The sequence below is a fragment of the Zootoca vivipara genome, chromosome 9 (assembly GCF_965207765.1).
Source record: "Zootoca vivipara chromosome 9, rZooViv2.hap1.1, whole genome shotgun sequence".
Lineage (NCBI taxonomy): Eukaryota > Metazoa > Chordata > Lepidosauria > Squamata > Lacertidae > Zootoca > Zootoca vivipara.
The window spans coordinates 69,389,744-69,410,266 of NC_142592.1; the positions used below are offsets into that span (position 1 = coordinate 69,389,744).

The following is a 20,523-nucleotide window of genomic DNA, read 5'->3' on the forward strand; positions in this document are numbered from 1 at the left end:
GGGCACCCCAGAGCTGCTGCTTATTCTGGGGTTTGGGGATGATAGTACTTTTCCATTGTCCCAGGAGTTATTCTTCCAGCTAGAGGACCACAGTGCATATTGTTATTGTACTAATTTTATTGCTGCTGCTGCTGCCGCTGTCATTGACTGGCAGGGTGGAAGGGGGAGGGGAGGCACCAGTTGGGGAACTGACCAGGGAAGAAGGCTTGGATACCGGGTGTTGTATGCCCCGAAAGGCTATCCAAACTCCTAGCTCTAGGTCTCGCCAGTGTGGTGTAGTGGTTAAGAGCGGTAGGCTAGACTCGTAATCTGGGGAACCGGGTTCGCTTCCCCGCTCCTCCACATGCAGCTGCTGGGTGACCTTGGTCTAGTCACACTTCTCTGAAGTCTCTCAGCCCCACTCACCTCACAGAGTGTTTGTTGTGGGGGAGGAAGGGAAAGGAGAATGTTAGCCGCTTTGAGACTCCTTCAGGTAGTGATAGAGCGGGATATCAAATTTAAAATCCAAACTCTAGGTCTGGCCAATAAAAGGCTGATATGGGAGCCGTTGGGGGCCAGGCTGGTTCTTTCGTTTTCATCTCTCCTCTGGAAAGTGCTCTTTCTTTTGGGCTTTGATTACTTCTGCCTCCTTCAGTGCCCACGGCACCATCAGCGAGGTATAATACTGCCCCCCCCCTTCCTGGTGTTAACAGCACCAAGACCTAAAACATGGATGGAGCATTCTGAGGTCATGGCGTGGAGTGGGGGAAGGAAGGATTTTGCAACGTAACCATTGTGTGGGGGGGGCACTTTGCAGTTGGATTGCTGGGATCAGCCCCTCCCTCGTTCTCCTGATCCCCAGAAGGAAGAGGGGAGGGAAAAAACCTTCCTCTCCCCCCACTAAATTCCTCCCCACTCCTCCCGGCACATCTTTCCCTCCCTCCGCCCCTCAACCCCAAATCCCCTCCCCAATATGTTGCTCCTCCTCCTCGCCATCCAGCTTCTGTTCCGGGAATGGGGGGGGGGAGAGCCCCCTCCCAAACTGCCTGCTTCTCCCGGAAGTGGAGCTTCTACACCGGATTGCTGCTCTGCGCCGTAGCTCTAGGGGCGCGCGCTTTCGGAAAGGGGAGGAGGTACACGCAGGGGAAATCCCCCCCGTGGGAAAGAGAATCGGGAACGAGGGAAAAGAGGTAAAGGGGCCGCGGGGGGGGGGGAAAGGACCCAGAGACCCCCGCCAGCTCCCCAGAGCGCCATTCGTGGTTCCCGTCTGCATGTTGTCGATTCCTGCACGCGTGCTGCGAAGGGGGCTTTCCTTGGCCCCTTAGGCGCCTTGGCAGGGGGGGGACATGGGGCGCCCACCCAGGGGGTCCCCACGAGGACCCCCCTTGCCCCGTTTCCCCCACACAGGAATCCCTGAGACCCTGTGGTCTCTGCATGGAGAAAGGCGGGCCAGGAAAGGGTTAACGAGAGCGGGGGACGCCTGGATGGAGACCCCCCTCGTCCCTTCTCTACTCGTCTTGGGGGGGGGGGGCTCCGGATGGAGAGACAAGGGGTGCGGAGGGGAGACACAGGGAAAGAGAGGGGAGGTCGAGGAAGTGAGGCGGGGAGCATCCCTGGGGCAGGGAAGGAAAACATGGGTGGGGGGGGGGAGATCGGAAGACCAGATTTTAGGGAGACGTCCCCATCGTGGTGCCCGAGGGGAAGCTCCGGAACGACCGTCCTCTTGGTTTCTCCTTCCCACCCAGGAATCCGCCTCCCCGTCAAGGTAACCAGAGAGGGATCCCTGGAAAGGGGGGGTCAGCCCCCCCCACCCCTTCCTTCCTTCATGCTCCATCCTCTTCCCACTCCAGAAGCCCCTTCCCTGCCCAGACTCCTAGGTTCTTCCAAGTCCAACTGTTATGTATTAAGTTAACTGCAATTCTCACTCATGTCCACAACATGCAAATGAAGGATTGAGAGTGCTGTTCACGGATTGGGTAGCTAGGGGAAGTTTGTTACTGTTGCAAGTTACAGAATACTATATAAACCAGTTGGCTAAGCTACTGTTCAGCCTGGACTCAGAGCTAGAATAAAGAACTGGTTGTTTTGAGAGCTGTGTCTTCATCCTTCTTAGCCACTATTCAACACCAACCATTGGTCCCCCTGGAGAGGAGAGGAAATCCCAAGAGGAAGAGGGGAGGGGAAGCTTCCCGGAAGCGGCTCTTTGTTTCCGCAATCCCACCCAGGAAGCAGCCGGAAACCTTTCCCTCTCTCTCAGGTTTCCATCTTTAAGTGTCTTTCCCACTGCCGGGTTCATTGAGGATGAGGATAATGTACACCTGTCATAAGAAACAGGGATGCAGAGTCCGTGGAAAGACTCTCAGGATTGATATAGAAGTTGCACCTCGAAAGCATTTCTCTTCCTCTTATTCTTTGTAGCCAGTGTCAACTGCCCTGAAACCAGTTCTGGCCAGGGAGGGTGGGGTACCAATTAAAATTTATTAATATTATTATTCTTAACCTCATAACCACTTATCCCACCACCTGCTCTCAGCAGAAAGGAAACTGCCTTATCAGCTAAAATGTTCCAGTTAGAGAATACAACTTTGAATCACAGAGCAAAACTACCAGAACCTTCTTGAACCAATAGACTAGGAATCATCTCTCTACATGAGACCAATACTTTTCTATGCCTGAAAAAATGCAACCATGACACTTTAAAGGTCAGCACCAAGAGTTTGAATTAAGCTCAGAAATGCGCTGAGAGCCAGGGAAGATCCTTTAGGACCAGTGATATGTGGTCCCGGCGGCTGCTCCTAGGTCCACATTCTGTATTATTTGGAGTTTTTGAGTCACCTTCAAAGGTAGCCCCATGTTGAGCACATGGCAATACTCTGAGCAGGAGATAACCAGAGCATGCACCACTCGGGGGGGGGGGGAGAGAGTCTGCAGGCTGGTAGGGTCTCAGCCTGTGTACCAGACAGCTGCCCTGGACCCAGAACTGACCTGCGTCTCCATGGACAGCTGTGAGTCCAAAATGACCCCCAGGCTGAGTACCTGGTCCTTTAGGGGCACAGTTAACCCATCAGGACCAGGGAGTCCCCCCCCACCTGCCCGCCCTCTGTCCCCCCCAAAAGGTTACTTCTGTCTTGTCAGGGTTCAACCTAAATCTGTTAGCCGCCATCCATCCTCCAACCACCTCTGGAAATGCGAACAAGGCATTCACTGCCTTCACTGGTTCCAATTTAAAAGAGAGGAAGATCTGGGAATCATCCACAGTTTCAGTTCCAGGATGAGGCCTGAATCCCAATTGGAAGGATAATGGTGGCAGAAGCTTTCCTGGTCCTGCAGCCCACAAAAGTTCCAGGCACAATACTTTCATTAGCTTTGAAGGGACCATAGGATGCTTGGTGGTCTTTCCTTCAAAAGACAAATATTTGGAATACTTTGACAGTGACGTATGATGAAAATAGCACTTCTGTTTTCCTTATTCAACATCGGACAGACTTTGATAGACAGGTCTGAGCTCATCTCTTCATACGAAACTGCTGTGTTAGCAGCAATGGAAGCCTGGGCAGTGGGGTTGGGGGTCCTGGGCTGCCTAGAGAACAAGACCCCCTTCTCAGCCTGGCTGATATGGTCCCAAGGAAAGCAGAGCAGTATATTTGGCACCAGTTTGGCTGCAGGAGTTGCTGGAAGGAGGTGTGCAGGACACCATCCAACGGTCTTAGAGAGGTTCTCCTCCAGAGCCTTTTCTTCTCCTGAGGATAACCCACGAGGCAGCGGAGGTTTAGGATCCGAGTTTTCCTTCTCAATGGGGTCCCTTCCCCGGTTGACGAGCCCCATCTTCCTTTCACTTTCCTCTGCAACATGGACAGAATCTGCCTTCCTGACTGTGAGATTCACGGTTGTTCTCATCATCTCCATCCACCAGGGCCTGCCTTCACCTGCAGCAGAATTCCCCAACCCACCAACGATTTGAGACCCATCAGCTATCCTCACCTGGTTTAGCCGGCCGGTTGAAGCCGTTGCTTGGATCCTGGCCTCTGTTGCATGCTGGCAGCTTCTGGAAGCCACAGGTGAGCGCTCAGTGCAGGGTGGGACCCCCCCCCCAACATGTCGGCCACCAAAGGTACTACTGCTCCCCTAACACCCCAAGGCATCCTATAATTATGATATTTAAGATGGATCAGGAATAAATTCATGTCCCCAGAAATAACACAACTTCTGGCCATTAATGAATCAATACTACATGTTCAAGGTTGAAGTTTCCCTTAAGTACAGTTATCCATTTGCCTTTGATATCCAGCTTTTTCAGTGCCAGATTAGGATAGTCCTGTGTCAGAAGAGGTGCACAAGGTCAGGCAGCACATCATTATTATAAAGAACAATGGGGGTGGGTGTTTCCATCTGGGATTCCCATGCTCCAACTACTGCTCCTTCTGCTTCTCCTACTCTCTCCATGCAATGAGAGGCATGTAGACGGAGGTCCATCTCCAAGAACAGGAGCTTCCCTGAGCACCCATTCAGCTGACCCCAAGCGCCAAGCCTTGTCTCTAGTCCTCTGACTGACCCAGACCACAGTCCCTGGAAAAGACGTAGACCTGGGTCTCACAGAATGGTCCACATGGACCTCCTGAGGCCAATGGGACTGTGCAGGTGATTCATGAAGATTTAGAGGTGGAAACGGGGGTGGATGGAGGATTATGATGCAGAGGATGGGAAATGTTCAAAGGAATGATGAAACGGAGAAAGAGAGGACCTGTTGATGGACAGAGAGCAGCTGCCTTTCCTGTGAGGAAAGAATAGATTTGAAAAGGCTGTATTCCAAGATCATGCTGCTTTATTAACGATGATTGAGGACTATGAAAGGTTGCTGATGCATTACTATCATTTGATGACATTGCATCTTCATTTCCTAAAAATCTGGGAACATGGGTGGAGAATGTAGGAGACGTCGAAATAAGAGAGGTTGCTAATGGTGCTTGATGTGTTCTTTTTTTCTTTGTTCCCTTCCTTGAAACCCAAACAGGACTTCTTCTCAGCCCATTCTGAGGAAAGCGATGGAGAAGACAAGTCAGAATTTCAGGGGAGGGAGCAACTTTCATTTCACTAGAAAAAACCATTATAATGTGTGAAATGTGGAATATGCTTCACTGAATGAGCACACATAGCTCACATCTCAAAAAGGGGAGAAACCGTTTAAAGCTATGGAGAATGGAAAGAGTTTAACTGATAGTGGAACACTTAGAACACATCAGGGGAATCACATGGGGAAGAAAAGATTCCAATGCAAGGAGTCTGGAAAGAGGGGAAACCTCAATATACATCAGCGGACTCACACAGGAGAGAAACTATATAAATGTATGGAGTGTGGAAAGCACTTTAGTGATAATGGAAACCTTAGAAGACACCAACGGGTTCACACAGGGGGGAAACCTTTTAAATGCATGGAGTGTGGAAAGAGCTTCAGTTGGAGTGGACAACTCAATATTCATCTACAGACTCACACGGGAGAAAAACCATTTAAATGTATGGAGTGCGGAAAAAGCTTCCGTTTCAATGCAAGACTTAAAACACATCAACGGACTCACACAGGAGAGAAACCATATAAATGTATGGAGTGTGGAAAGAGTTTTAATGATGGTGGAAACCTTAGAAAACATCAACGGACTCACACAGGAGAGAAACCATATAAATGTATGGAGTGTGGAAAGAGCTTCTGTCAGAGTGGACACCTTAGACAACATCTACAGACTCACACAAGGGAGAAACCATTTAAATGCATGGAGTGCGGAAAGAACTTCAGTAGGAGTAGACAACTCAATATACATCTACAGATTCACACAGGGGAGAAACCATTTAAATGCATGGAGTGCGGAAAGAGCTTCAGTTTCAATGAGTCCCTTAGAAGACACCAACGGACTCACACAGGAGAGAAACCATATAAATGTATGGAGTGTGGACAGAGTTTCAGTCACAGTGGACAACTCAATATACATCTACAGATTCACACAGGGGAGAAACCATTTAAATGTATGGAGTGTGGAAAGAGCTTCAGTTTAAATGAGTCCCTTAGAAGACACCAACGGACTCACACGGGTGAAAAACCATATAAATGTATGGAGTGTGGAAAGAGTTTTAGTGATGGTGGAAACCTTAGAAAACATCAACGGACTCACACAGGAGAGAAACCATATAAATGTATGGAGTGTGGAAAGAGCTTCTGTCAGAGTGGACACCTTAGTAAACATCTACAGACTCACACAAGGGAGAAACCATTTAAATGCATGGAGTGCGGAAAGAGCTTCAGTTTAAATGAGTCCCTTAGAAGCCATCAATGGACTCACACAGGTGAAAAACCATATAAATGTATGGAGTGTGGAGGGAGTTTCAGTCACAGTAGAAATCTTAGAAGACATCAGCAGACACACAGGGAAGAAACCATATAAATGTATGGCATGTGGAAGGAACTTCAGTCAGAGTGGGACCCTTTATTTACATCTACAAACTTACACAAGAGACAAACCATATAAATGTCAGCAAAGTAGATAGAGGGTCAGTTCTAGTGGAAGTCCTATATCAACAGACTCATGAGCAGGAAGAACTTTAAGAGTTTAACCATACAAACCCATCAACAACTCAAGAGGAGAAGCAGTTTAAATGGAAAGATTTGCAGAAAGTGCTTTTGTTATAATTGAGTGTTTAAGAAACATCTTGGGACTCTCACAGGGGAGAACCCATTTAGATGTATGGAATGTGGGACGTGTTCCTCTCAGAGTCCCCTCTTTTCTTCACAGGTATGAACTCAGCAGGAAATCATTCTTAAAAGCATGATGTGTATGTGAAGTTCTTGTGTTTATATGTAAAACTGAACGGTAATGAAATATTGAAGGCAATGTCTCACAATAGGGAGTATAATTTTAGATGTAAGATACCTTTTGATAGAGAGGGAAAATCTGAGTTCCTGGTGGGGAGTGAGGATTAGGGCTGGCCCATATATTTATATCTCGCCCAATACCAGTTTCTAGACCACATCACGATAAGTGAGGCCCCTGCAGATGCCGAGTTGCTGACTTCCCTCCCAGGTGACAGGAAGAGAAACACACACCTCCATTGCCCTGTGTTGTTCCATCCTCTTTCCTCCCTTGCTCCCTTCTGCCGGTTTGTGTGCCTGACTTAGATATACTGTGGGTGTATTTTTTTACTGCTGAAACTGGATTTGCTCTCAGGAGCTAAGCTTTGTGCCTCACTGAGAACTGTATGCTTTGAGCCCTCAGTAAACTATTACTGAAGAAGTCCTGCTGCCTGTGTGTGTGTTGTGTTGTTGTTGTTGTTGTTGTTTTGACCTCTGCATGGGAATTGCTCTGCATGTGGCCCCTTCCCCGCTGATACTTAGTTTATGCCCTGGAGTTGCTGTACTCAAGCATGCAAGATGGGTGTGTGGGTGGGTGTGTGGGTGGGTGTGTGTGTGACTGGTTTTTCCACCAAACTCTGTCCCCCCTCCCCCCCCACATGATCTCCAAACACTGCTTCTTCACTAGAACTTATCCCTGCCTCCTACGCATTCTGAAGAAAACTTAAAATTCTGTAATTTAATGGGAGATTCCCCGCCCCTAAGCCTAATTGCAAGACGGAAAAGGAGAATGAGGGGCTGCACGTACCAGGGAAGTCTCCTGGGGGGCCCCAGCTTCACTCATGAACCCCATGGGGCACCCCAGAGCTGCTGCTTATTCTGTGGTTTGGGGATGATAGTACTTTCCCATTGTCCCATTGTCCATTGTATCTGAAGAAGTGTGCATGCACACGAAAGCTCATACCAAAATATAAACTTAGTTGGTCTTTAAGGTGCTACTGAAGGAATTTTTTTATTGTCCCAGGAGTTATTCTTCCAGCTAGAGGACCACAGTGCATATTGTTATTGTACTGATTTTATCGCTGCTGCTGCTGCTGCTGCTGTCATTGACTGGCAGGGAAAAGGGGGGGGGGAGGCACCAGCTGGGGAACTGACAAGGGAAGAGGGCTTGGATCCCGGGTGTTGTATACCCCCAAAGGCTACCCAAACTCTTAGCTCTAGGTTTAGCCAGTGTGGTGTAGTGGTTAAGAGGGGTAGACTGGACTCGTAATCTGGGGAACCGGGTTCACGTCTCCGCTCCTCCACATGCAGCTGCTGGGTGACCTTGGGCTAGTCACACTTCTCTGAAATCTCTGAGGCTCACTCACCTCACAGAGTGTTTGTTGTGGAGGAGGAAGGGAAAGAAGAATGTTAGCCGCTTTGAGACTCCTTCGGGTAGTGATAAAGCGGGATATCAAATCTAAAATCCAAACTAGGTCTGGCCAATAAAAGGCTGATACGGGAGCCGTTGGGGTCCAGGCTGGTTCTTTCTTTTTCACCTCTCCTCTGGAAAAGTGCTCTTTCTTTTGGGCTTTGATTACTTCTGCCTCCTTCAGTGCCCACGGCACCATCAACGAGGTACAATACTTTCCTTTGAACTTCTGTAGCCATGTAGGGCTCTCTCTCAGGACCGCTACCCAGGAGTCGGCGTATGGAAACTGCTCCCAACATCCAGGGTGTTTTGTCACACTTCGAAAGATCTGGTTGGTTAGGTCCAGGTCCTTTGAGCCCGGGGGGAGGGGGGCTGTTTGCAGGGAGTTCTCAGTCATTTGGGGTTCATCCCTCCACCGTATTTGCGTTTGAATTTGCCAGAAATTATTCACCATGCCTTGTAATGGAGTCCATTCCTCCTATGAGTGTGCCCCCCCCCATTATGCCTCCTACTTGAGTTGTCAGCCTTCAGTGCCCACGGCACCATCAGCGAGGTACAATTCTGCCCCCCATTCCTGGTGTTAACAGCACCAAGACCTAAAACATGGATGGAGCATTCTGAGGTCATGGCCTGGAGTGGGGGAAGGAAGGATTTTGCAACGTAACCATTGTGGGGGGGGGCACTTTGCAGTTGGATTGCTGGGATCAGCCCCTCCCTCGTTCTCCTGATCCCCAGAAGGAAGAGGGGAGGGGAAAAACCTTCCTCTCCCCCCACTAAATTCCTCCCCACTCCTCCCGGCACATCCTTCCCTCCCTCCGCCCCCTCAACCCCAAATCCCCTCCCCAATATGTTGCTCCTCCTCCTCGCCATCCAGCTTCTGTTCCGGGAATGGGGGGGGGAGAGCCCCCTCCCAAACTGCCTGCTTCTCCCGGAAGTGGAGCTTCTACAGCGGATGGCTGCTCTGCGCCGTAGCTCTAGGGGCGCGCGCTTTCGGGAAGGGGAGGTGGTACACGCAGGGGAAATCCCCCCCCCGTGGGAAAGAGAATCGGGAACGAGGGGAAAGAGGTAAAGGGGCCGCGGGGGGGGGGAAGGACCCAGAGACCCCCGCCATGGGGCGCCCACCCAGGGGGTCCCCACGAGGACCCCCCTTGCCCCGTTTCCCCCACGCAGGGATCCCTGAGACCCTGTGGTCTCTGCATGGAGAAAGGCGGGCCAGGAAAGGGTTAACGGGAGCGGGGGACGCCTGGATAGAGACCCCCCCTCGTCCCTTCTCTACTCGTCTTGGGGGGGGGCTCCGGATGGAGAGACAAGGGGCGCGGAGGGGAGACACAGGGAAAGAGAGGGGAGGGCGAGGAAGTGGGGGGGGGAGCATCCATGGGGCAGGGAAGGAAAACATGGGGGGGGGAGATCGGAAGACCAGATTTTAGGGAGACGTCCCCATCGTGGAGCCCGAGGGGAAGCTCCGGAACGACCAAGGTAACCAGAGAGGGATCCCTGGAAAGGGGGGGGGGTCCAGCCCCCTACCCCTTCCTTCCTGCATGCTCCATCCTCTTCCCACCCCAGAAGCCCCTTCCCTGCCCAGACTCATAGGTTCTTCCAAGTCCAACTGTTATGTACATTAAGTTAACTGCAATTATCACTCATGTCCACAACATGCAAATGAAGGATTGAGAGTGCTGTTCACGGATTGGGTAGCTAGGGGAAGTTTGTTACTGTTGCAAGTTACAGAGTACTATATAAGCCAGTTGGCTAAGCTACTGTTCAGCCTGGACTCAGAGCTAGAATAAAGAACTGGTTGTTTTGAGAGCTGTGTCTTCATCCTTCTTAGCCACTATTCAACACCAACCATTGGTCCCCCTGGAGAGGAGAGGAAATCCCAAGAGGAAGAGGGGAGGGGAAGCTTCCCGGAAGTGGCTCTTTGTTTCCACACTCCCACCCAGGAAGCAGCCAGAAGCCTTTCCCTCTCTCTCAGGCTTCCATCTTTAAGTGTCTTTCCCACTGCCGGGTTCATTGAGGATGAGGATAATGTACACCTGTCATAAGAAACAGGGGTGCAGAGTCCGTGGAAAGGCTCTCAGGATTGATATAGAAGTTGCACCTCAAAAGCATTTCTGTTCCTCTTATTCTTTGTAGGCAGCGTCAGCTGCCCTGAAACCATTTCTGGCTAGGGAGGGTGGGGTACCAATTAAAATTTATTAATATTATTATTATTCTTAACCTCATAACAACTTATCCCACCACCTGCTCTCAGCAGAAAGGAAACTGCCTTATCAGCTAAAATGTTCCAGTTAGAGAATACAACTTTGAATCACAGAGCAAAACTACCAGAACCTTCTTGAACCAATAGACTAGGAATCATCTCTCTACATGAGACCAATACTTTTCTATGCCTGAAATAATGCAACCATGACACTTTAAAGGTCAGCACCAAGAGTTTGAATTAAGCTCAGAAATGCGCTGAGAGCCAGGGAAGATCCTTTAGGACCAGTGATATGTGGTCCCGGCGGCTGCTCCTAGGTCCACATTCTGTATTATTTGGAGTTTTTGAGTCACCTTCAAAGGTAGCCCCATGTTGAGCACATGGCAATAGTCCAAGCAGGAGATAACCAGAGCATGCACCACTGGGGGGGGGGGGAGACAGTCTGCAGGCTGGTAGGGTCTCAGCCTGTGTACCAGAGAGCTGCCCTGAACCCAGAACTGACCTGCGTCTCCATGGACAGCTGTGAGTCCAAAATGACCCCCAGGCTGAGTACCTGGTCCTTTAGGGGCACAGTTAACCCATCAGGACCAGGGAGTCCCCCCCACCTGCCCGCCCTCTGTGCCCCCAAAATGTTACTTCTGTCTTGTCAGGGTTCAACCTAAATCTGTTAGCCGCCATCCATCCTCCAACCACCTCTGGAAATGCGAACAAGGCATTCACTGCCTTCACTGGTTCCAATTTAAAAGAGAGGAAGATCTGGGAATCATCCACAGTTTCAGTTCCAGGATGAGGCCTGAATCCCAATTGGAAGGATAATGGTGGCAGAAGCTTTCCTGGTCCTGCAGCCCACAAAAGTTCCAGGCACAATACTTTCATTAGCTTTGAAGGGGCCATAGGATACTTGGTGGTCTTTCCTTCAAAAGACAAGTATTTGGAATACTTGACGTATGATGAAAATTGGACTTCTGTTTTCCTCATTCAACATCGGACAGACTTTGATACACAGGCCTGAGCTCATCTCTCCATCCGAAACTGCTGTGTTAGCAGCAATGGAAGCCTGGGCAGTGGGGCTGGGGGTCCTGGGCTGCCTAGAGAACAAGACCCCCTTCTCAGCCTGGCTACTATGGTCCCACGGAAAGCAGAGCAGTAGGTTTGGCACCAGTTTGGCTACAGGAGTTCCTAGAAGGAGGTGTGCAGGACACCATCCAAAGGTCTTAGAGAGGTTCTCCTCCAGAGCCTTTTCTTCTCCTGAGGATAACCCATGAGGCAGCGGAGGTTTAGGATCAGAGTTTTCCTTCTCAATGGGCTCTCTTCCTTTCTCGGTTGACGAGCCCCATCTTCCCTTTCCTTTCCTCTGCAACATGGACAGAATCTGCCTTCCAGACTGTGAGATTCACTATTGTTCTCATCCTCTCCATCCACCAGGGCCTGCCTTCACCTGCAGCAGAATTCCCCAACCCACCAAGGATTTGAGACCCATCAGCTATCCTCACCTGGTTTAGCCAGCCGGTTGAAGCCGTTGCTTGGATCACGGCCGATGTTGCATGCTCACAGCTTCTGGAAGCCACAGGTGAGCGCTCAGTGCAGGGTGGGGACCCCCCAAAACATGTCGGCCACCAAAGGTACTACTGCTCCCCTAACACCCCAAGGCATCCTATAATTATGATATTTAAGATGGATCAGGAATAAATTCATGTCCCCAGAAATAACACAACTTCTGGCCATTAATGAATCAATACTACATGTTCAAAGTTGAAGTTTCCCTTAAGTACAGTTATCCATTTGCCTTTAATATCCAGCTTTTTCAGTGCCAGATTAGGATAGTCCTGTGTCAGAAGAGGGGCACAAGGTCAGGCAGCACATCATTATTATAAAGAACAATGGGGGTGGGTGTTTCCATCTGGGATTCCCATGCTCCAACTACTGCTCCTTCTGCTTCTCCTACTCTCTCCATGCAATGAGAGGCATGTAGACGGAGGTCCATCTCCAAGAACAGGAGCTTCCCTGAGCACCCATTCAGCTGACCCCAAGCGCCAAGCCTTGTCTCTAGTCCTCTGACTGACCCAGACCACAGTCCCTGGAAAAGACGTAGACCTGGGTCTCACAGAATGGTCCACATGGACCTCCTGAGGCCAATGGGACTGTGCAGGGGATTCATGAAGATCTAGAGGGGGAAACGGGGGTGAATGGAGGATTATGATGCAGAGGATGGGAAATGTTCAAAGGAATGATGAAGTGGAGAAAGAGAGGACCTGTTGATGGACAGAGAGCAGCTGCCTTTCCTGTGAGGAAAGAATAGATTTGAAAAGGCTGTATTCCAAGATCATGCTGCTTTATTAACGATGATTGATAAACTATGAAAGGTTGCTGATGCATTACTATCATTTGATGACATTGCATCTTCATTTCCTAAAATCTGGGAACATGGGTGGAAAATGTAGGAGACATCGCAATAAGAGAGGTTGCTAATGGTGCTTGATGTGTTCTTTTTTTCTTTGTTCCCTTCCTTGAAACCCAAACAGGACTTCTTCTCAGCCCATTCTGAGGAAAGTGATGGAGAAGACAAGTCAGAATTTCGGGGGAGGGAGCAGCTTTCATTTCACTAGAAAAAACCATTATAATGTGTGAAATGTGGAATATGCTTCACTGAATGAGCACACATAGCTCACATCTCAAAAAGGGGAGAAACCGTTTAAAGCTATGGAGAATGGAAAGAGTTTAACTGATAGTGGAACACTTAGAACACATCAGGGGAATCACATGGGGAAGAAAAGATTCCAATGCAAGGAGTCTGGAAAGAGGGGAAACCTCAATATACATCAGCGGACTCACACAGGAGAGAAACTATATAAATGTTTGGAGTGTGGAAAGCACTTTAGTGATAATGGAAACCTTAGAAGACACCAACGGGTTCACACAGGGGAGAAACCTTTTAAATGCACGGAGTGTGGAAAGAGCTTCAGTTGGATTGGACAACTCAATATTCATCTACAGACTCACACGGGAGAAAAACCATTTAAATGTATGGAGTGCGGAAAAAGCTTCCGTTTCAATGCAAGACTTAAAACACATCAACGGACTCACACAGGAGAGAAACCATATAAATGTATGGAGTGTGGAAAGAGCTTCAGTCACAGTAGACAATTCAATAGACATCTACAGTTTCACACAGGGGAGAAACCATTTAAATGCATGGAGTGTGGAAAGAGCTTCAGTTTAAATGCGTGCCTTCGAAGACACCAACGGACTCACACGGGTGAAAAACCATATAAATGTATGGAGTGTGGAAAGAGTTTTAATGATGGTGGAAACCTTAGAAAACATCAACGGACTCACACAGGAGAGAAACCATATGAATGTATGGAGTGTGGAAAGAGCTTCTGTCAGAGTGGACACCTTAGACAACATCTACAGACTCACACAAGGGAGAAACCATTTAAATGCATGGAGTGCGGAAAGAACTTCAGTAGGAGTAGACAACTCAATATACATCTACAGATTCACACAGGGGAGAAACCATTTAAATGCATGGAGTGCAGAAAGAGCTTCAGTTTAAATGAGTCCCTTAGAAGACACCAACGGACTCACACAGGAGAGAAACCATATAAATGTATGGAGTGCGGAAAGAGCTTCTGTCAGAATGGACACCTTAGAAAACATCTACAGACTCACACAAGGGAGACACCATTTAAATGCATGGAGTGCGGAAAGAGCTTCAGTTTAAATGAGTCCCTTAGAAGACACCAACGGACTCACACAGGAGAGAAACCATATAAATGTATGGAGTGTGGAAAGAGCTTCAGTTTAAATGAGTCCCTTAGAAGACACCAACGGACTCACACGGGTGAAAAACCATATAAATGTATGGAGTGTGGAAAGAATTTTACTGATGATGGAAACCTTAGAAAACATCAACGGACTCACACAGGAGTGAAACCATATAAATGTATGGAGTGTGGAAAGAGCTTCTGTCAGAGTGGACACCTTAGTAAACATCTACAGACTCACACAAGGGAGAAACCATTTAAATGCATGGAGTGCGGAAAGAGCTTCAGTTTAAATGAGTCCCTTAGAAGCCATCAATGGACTCACACAGGTGAAAAACCATATAAATGTATGGAGTGTGGAGGGAGTTTCAGTCACAGTGGAAATCTTAGAAGACATCAGCAGACACACAGGGAAGAAACCATATAAATGTATGGCATGTGGAAGGAACTTCAGTCAGAGTGGGACCCTTTATTTACATCTACAAACTTATACAAGAGACAACCATATAAATGTAAGGAAAGTATATAGAGGGTCAGTCCTAGTGGAAGTCCTATATCAACAGACTCATGAGCAGGAAGAACTTTAATAGTTTAACCATACAAACCCATCAACAACTCAAGAGGAGAAGCAGTTTAAATGGAAAGATTTGCAGAAAGTGCTTTTGTTATAATGGAGTGTTTAAGAAACATCTTGGGACTCTCACAGGGGAGAACCCATTTAGATGTATGGAATGTGGGACGTGTTCCTCTCAGAGTCCCCTCTTTTCTTCACAGCTATGAACTCAGCAGGAAATCAGTCTTCAAAGCATGATGTGTATGTGAAGGTCTTGTGTTTATATGTAAAACTGAACAGTAATGAAATATTGAAGGCAATGTCTCACAATACTGAGTATAATTTTAGATGTAAGATACCTTTTGATAGAGAGGGAAAATCTGAATTGGTGGTGGGGAGTGAGGATTAGGGCTGGGCGATATATTAATAGCTCGTCCATACCGGTTTCTAGACCACATCACGATAACCTTTGAAAAACAATTGATATGGCAATAAACCACATCACGATAAGTGAGGCCCCTGCAGATGCCGAGTTGCTGACTTCCCTCCCAGACGACAGGAAGCGAAACACACACCTCCTTTGCCCTGTGTCGTTCCAGCCTCTTTGCTCCCTTGCTCCCTTCTGCCGGTTTGTGTGCCTGACTTAGATATACTGTGGGTGTATTTTTTTACTGCTGAAACTGGATTTGCTCTCAGGAGCTAAGCTTTGTGCCTCACTGAGAACTGTATGCTTTGAGCCCTCAGTAAACTATTACTGAAGAAGTCCTGCTGCCTGTGTGTGTGTAGTGTTGTTGTTGTTGTTGTTTTGACCTCTGCATGGGAATTGCTCTGCATGTGGCCCCTTCCCCGCTGATACTTAGTTTATGCCCTCATTACAGGGGACTGGAATGCTAAAGTAGGGAATCAAGAGATAAAAGGAACAACTGGCAAGTTTGGCCTTGGAGTTCAAAATGAAGCAGGGCACAGGCTAATAGAGTTCTGTCAAGAGAACAAGCTGGTCATCACAAACACTCTCTTCCAACAACACAAGAGACGACTCTACACATGGATATCACCAAATGGACAGCATCGAAATCAGATTGATTATATTCTCTGCAGCCAAAGATGGAGAAGCTCTATACAGTCAGCAAAAACAAGACCTGGAGCTGACTGTAACTCAGATCATCAGCTTCTTATAGCAAAATTCCAGCTTAAACTGGGCCAGTAAGATACAATCTGAATTAAATCCCTTATGAATGCACAGTGGAAGTGAGGAACAGGTTTAAGGATTTAGATTTGGTGGACAGAGTGCCTGAAGAACTATGGATGGAGGCTCGTAACATTATACAGGAGGCAGCAACGAAAACCATCCCAAGGAAAAGGAAATGCAAGAAAGCAAAATGGCTGTCCAACGAGGCCTTACAAATAGCGGAGGAGAGGAGGCAAGCAAAATGCAAGGGAGATAGGGAAAGATACAGGAAACTGAATGCAGATTTCCAAAAAACAGCAAGGAGAGACAAGAGGGTCTTCTTAAATGAGCAATGCAAAGAAATAGAGGAAAACAATAGAATGGGGAAAACCAGAGATCTGTTCAAGAAAATTGGAGATATGAAAGGAACATTTCGTATGATGCAGCAGCTAAAAAAGCCAATGCAATTATGGGCTGCATCAAGAGGAGTATAGCATCTAGATCAAGGGAAGTAATAGTACCACTGTATTCTGCTCTGGTCAGACCTCACCTGGAGTACTGTGTCCAGTTCTGGGCACCACAGTTCAAGAAGGATACTGACAAGCTGGAACGTGTCCAGAAGAGGGCAATCAAAATGGTCAAAGGCCTGGAAACGATGCCTTATGAGGAACGGCTTAGGGAGCTGGGTATGTTTAGCCTGGAGAAGAGAAGGTTAAGGGGTGATATAATAGCCATGTTCAAATATATAAAAGGATGTCATCTAGAGGAGGGAGAAAGGTTGTTTTCTGCTGCTCCAGAGAAGCAGACACGGAGCAATGGATTCAAACTATAAGAAAGAAGATTCCACCTAAACATTAGGAAGAACTTCCTGACAATAAGAGCTGTTCGGCAGTGGAATTTGCTACCAAGGAGTGTGGTGGAGCCTCCTTCTTTGGAGGTCTTTAAGCAGAGGCTTGACAGCCATATGTCAAGAATGCTTTGATGGTGTTTCCTGCTTGGCAGGGGGTTGGACTGGATGGCCCTTGGGGTCTCTTCCAACTCTATGATTCTAAAGCATCCATAACAGATGTCCATGTGGCCATGGATTAAAATCTCCCCAGTAAGTCTCTGGAAAAGGAGTTGAGAGGTGGGAGTTTGGGGGTGGGGAAATGGCAGCAGAAAACAGGTTCGGTCCCTCCACCTCCCAAGGCTGTTTTTTGTTTTTAAAAATAACACAGGATTGCTGGTGTGGGCTGTGGACTCCGAGGGACATTCCTCCAATTCTGGTGGGAACGCCCTCAGGTTTCATTAGTCTGGCCTCAAGTACCGTATATCCAAAAATAGATGAAGCAATTCAATCACCTGTTCAGGCTTCCCCACAACTGCAGCTAAGATTTCCCAGGATTGGAAAACCTTGAGAAATCTACGTTTGCCTTCATTTGCCATAAGAATTTACGGACTTTGGCTGTTGCAGGAAAAAAACCACCCTGGCTACGTGACCTCTCGCTTTAAGGATTATGGCTGTTCCCTGCATCCCTGAGAGCCCTTGGCCAGAGTCGCAAAAAGGGGGGTTTCATTTAGAAATACAGATACACGGTATTCATTCATAAAGAAATATGGTTACATAGAGTCTCAGGCAACAGAGAAAGGGTAGGAAAGGGAGCCTTTATTACACAGGGCTTTATCTTGAGGGGTTCGTGTTGGTGCGATACTAGAGTGGTGTTGTAGGATCAGACTGGGTCCCCTTGAGGGCATTTATGCCAATCTTGATTCCCAAATGAAGCCTCGTTTGGGTGCCCCCCCCCCATAAAATTCCCTAACAATGCTGGTTCTCAATAATATGTGTTGTCTGCTCCCAAGTCTTTGGGGAGGGCGGGGAGGGAATGCCACTAGGTGCAGAAGCCGGGTGGCAATGGAAAATGTGTGCCCCAGTGTGGCTGTACTCCTGCCAGCTGGGCTTGTTTTCCTCTTGTGCCCCTGAATCTTCCTGCGCAGCTGCAAACGTCTCTCTCTGTTGCATTCTTGCATCTTCTCCAGGACGTTTTGTCCTGTCTGATCTGCAGACTATCCCTGCTAACAGTCCTGGTCTTCCTCTTGCATCAGCCTGGCCTGGAAGAGGAGGAGGAGGGTGCAGCAGGACGAGGAATCACCAGCCCCACCTCAGATGATTCAGGAGCACGTCCTCAGAGCCGAGGCCATGTTGCGCTCTGAACTCCCCTGTGGGAGACCCACAACCTGCATTGTGAGAACACGAGAAGAACCTGCTGGATCACGCCAGTGGCCCATCGAGTCCATCCTCCTGTTCTCATGGGGGCCAACCAGATGTGAAGGCCAGAGCAGGATCTGAGCACAAGAGCCCCCCCCTCCCCTTTGGTGATTTCCACCACTGGTTTTCAGAAACTTCTCTGTCGCCTCAAATAGTGGAGCCAGAGCAGAGGAATCCTGGCTAGGAGCCACGGAGAGACTTCTCCATGAATTTGGCAAACTGCAGGCAAAAGACCTTCTCAGTAGTGGCGCCCACCCTGTGGAACGCCTTCCCGTCAGATGTCAAAGAGATAAATAATTATATGGCCTTCCATAGACATCTGAAGGCACCCCCATAGGAGGAAGCTTTTATAGCTCAGCTTGTAGAGCACGAGACTCCTAATCCCAGGCTTGTGAGTTCGAGCCCCACGTCACGTTGGGCAAAAGATTCAGGGGGTTGGACTGGATGGTCCACAGGGTCCCTTCCAACTCTCTGAGTCTGGGTGCAATGTTCTGTTGTGTTTTCTACATTCTGTTGGAAGCCGCCCAGATTGGCTGGGGCAGCCCAGTCAGAGGGCCAGCGTGCAAAAAACCCCCCCCAAAACATTATATTACTGTATTATTATTACAAAGGCTGCTGGCGATCACCAACTCCAGATTCTAGCTTTGCTTTCTCCCCGAGCGCAAGTCATTCCGTGTGTTGCAGAACAGCATCCCCTGGGGTCAATCTGCCACCTGCCCCAGCCAGACCCAAGTTCACCTCCGCAGTGAGAATGAGGCCACGGCTGCCACCTGCTCACAATCTCTCTCCCTCGGCTGGTACATTCAGTGCTGCCAGCAAAAGCTCGTTCCAGATTTGTCACCACGATTTCGAAATCAAGGGGAAGAGGCTGGTCTGGTCTGGAAGCGCAAGCCCTGGACTCAGTTGCCCCTCGACCCTTGCTCACATTTGCTTGCTGGGTGGATCAGGGCCCAGGGACAACATCGGCCACAGTATCAGCCATGTGGTTGGGTTCCACAGTGCAGAAACTGCTCGACACCCCACAACCTCAGGCATTGCATGAATCCTGATATTATGAGACTTGTAAAACAATCTCTCTCTCTCTCCCTCTCTCTCTCTCTCTCTCTCACACACACACACAGTCATAGAATCGTAGATGGGATCCCCGAGGGTCATCTAGTCCAACCCCCCTGCAATGCAGAAATCTCAGCTCAAGAATTCATGACAGATGGCCATCCAAACGCTGCTTTAAAACCTCCAAGGAAGGAGAGTCCACCTTCTCCAAAGGGAGACCTTTCCACTGTTGAACAGCTCTCACCATCAGATCAGAAAGTTCTTCCATATGTTGAGTCGGAATCTCCTTTCTTGTACCTTGAAGCCACTGGTTCTTGAGTCCTGCCCTCCAGAACAGGAGAATACAAGCTTGCTCCCTCTTCCATGGGACAGCCCTAACTGTGTTTCAGTCAGGAGGCATTGCCTCCTGAGTTTTGACAGCGGGGGAACTCTGCTAGTGGGGGAAAGCAGCAAGCCTGGGTGTGAAAAGGGGCACAAGGAAGATATCAATAGGCAGGGAGTTCCAAAGTGTCGGTGCTGCCAGAAAATCGAGTTCTTCCAAATGTGCCCAGGGCCATTTTGCTCTTTGCAGGCTCCCCTCTGCCCCATTCTTCCCAGGCACAAAGCAAGCTGGCAGCCACATGTTATGTGTGCCCCAAGCCCAAAGGAATGCTGGATGCCCCGAACCTGTTTTCTGGGTGAAAGGTGACGGAAAGCCTCAGGGCTCCGGCTGCCTTTGGGTCCGGCCTCATCGCTCAGGTTCCTTCTCTGCCCTTGCTCAGGTCGGCCCAGGGAATGCAGAAGATTGTTGTCTTGCCAGTTGGAAATCTGAGGAACCAGGAGGCCTCGCCAGTGGCTATTTTTACAAATGCGCAGGAGCTTAAGTGCTTTGCACCAAGACCGAGATTTTGTGCGATTCCTGGCTGTGGCAAGCAAGGCGTTCCCAGCCACAGATTATCCAGCCATTGTGATCAAATGCAAGGACGTGGCTGGTGCTGTGGTCTAAATCACTACGTTTGTCACTGAGCTTTCATGTGCATGCACACTTCTAGTTGGTCTCTAAGGTGCTACTATGGGATGCAGGTGGCGCTGTGGATTAAACCACTGAGCCTAGGGCTTGCCGATCAGAATGTTGGTGGTTCGAATCCCTGCGACGGGGTGAGCTCCCGTTGCTTGGTCCCAGCTCCTGCCAACCTAGCAGTTTGAAATCACATCAAAGTGCAAGTAGATAAATAGGTACTGCTACAGCGGGAGGGTCAACGGCGTTTCCGTGTGCTGCTCTGGTTCGCCAGAAGCGGCTTAGTGACGCTGGCCACATGACCTGGAAGCTGTC

At 48.8% G+C, this 20,523-nt stretch overlaps 2 protein-coding genes across 5 annotated transcripts; both read left to right on the forward strand.

Annotated features, from left to right (window-relative positions):
• The first annotated feature begins 1,650 nt into the window (after positions 1 to 1,650).
• On the forward strand, positions 1,651 to 15,507 carry LOC132592721 (uncharacterized). 4 transcript variants are annotated; one of them, XM_088676542.1, is made up of 3 exons: positions 1,651 to 1,744; positions 11,851 to 11,995; positions 12,948 to 15,507. In XM_088676542.1, the coding sequence occupies exon 3, from the start codon at positions 13,126 to 13,128 to the stop codon at positions 14,617 to 14,619; it is 1,494 nt and encodes a 497-aa protein (XP_088532668.1). In that variant the 5' UTR covers positions 1,651 to 1,744; positions 11,851 to 11,995; positions 12,948 to 13,125; the 3' UTR covers positions 14,620 to 15,507. The 4 variants fall into 4 exon arrangements, with proteins under 4 accessions (XP_088532668.1, XP_088532667.1, XP_060135289.1 ...); XM_088676541.1 differs by lacking the exon at positions 1,651 to 1,744 and adding an exon at positions 3,918 to 4,037; XM_060279306.2 differs by lacking the exon at positions 1,651 to 1,744 and adding an exon at positions 7,392 to 9,701.
• LOC132592720 (uncharacterized) lies at positions 3,900 to 7,256 on the forward strand. Its single transcript, XM_060279304.2, has 2 exons — positions 3,900 to 4,037; positions 4,991 to 7,256. The coding sequence occupies exon 2, from the start codon at positions 5,169 to 5,171 to the stop codon at positions 6,408 to 6,410; it is 1,242 nt and encodes a 413-aa protein (XP_060135287.1). The 5' UTR covers positions 3,900 to 4,037; positions 4,991 to 5,168; the 3' UTR covers positions 6,411 to 7,256.
• Positions 15,508 to 20,523: the final 5,016 nt, after the last annotated feature.

What these genes read in the sequence shown, in the direction of transcription:
- LOC132592720 (XM_060279304.2), top strand. Translation starts at nt 5,169, where the DNA reads ATGGAGAATGGAAAGAGTTTAACTGATAGTGGAACACTTAGAACACAT.
- LOC132592721 (XM_088676542.1), top strand. Translation starts at nt 13,126, where the DNA reads ATGGAGAATGGAAAGAGTTTAACTGATAGTGGAACACTTAGAACACAT.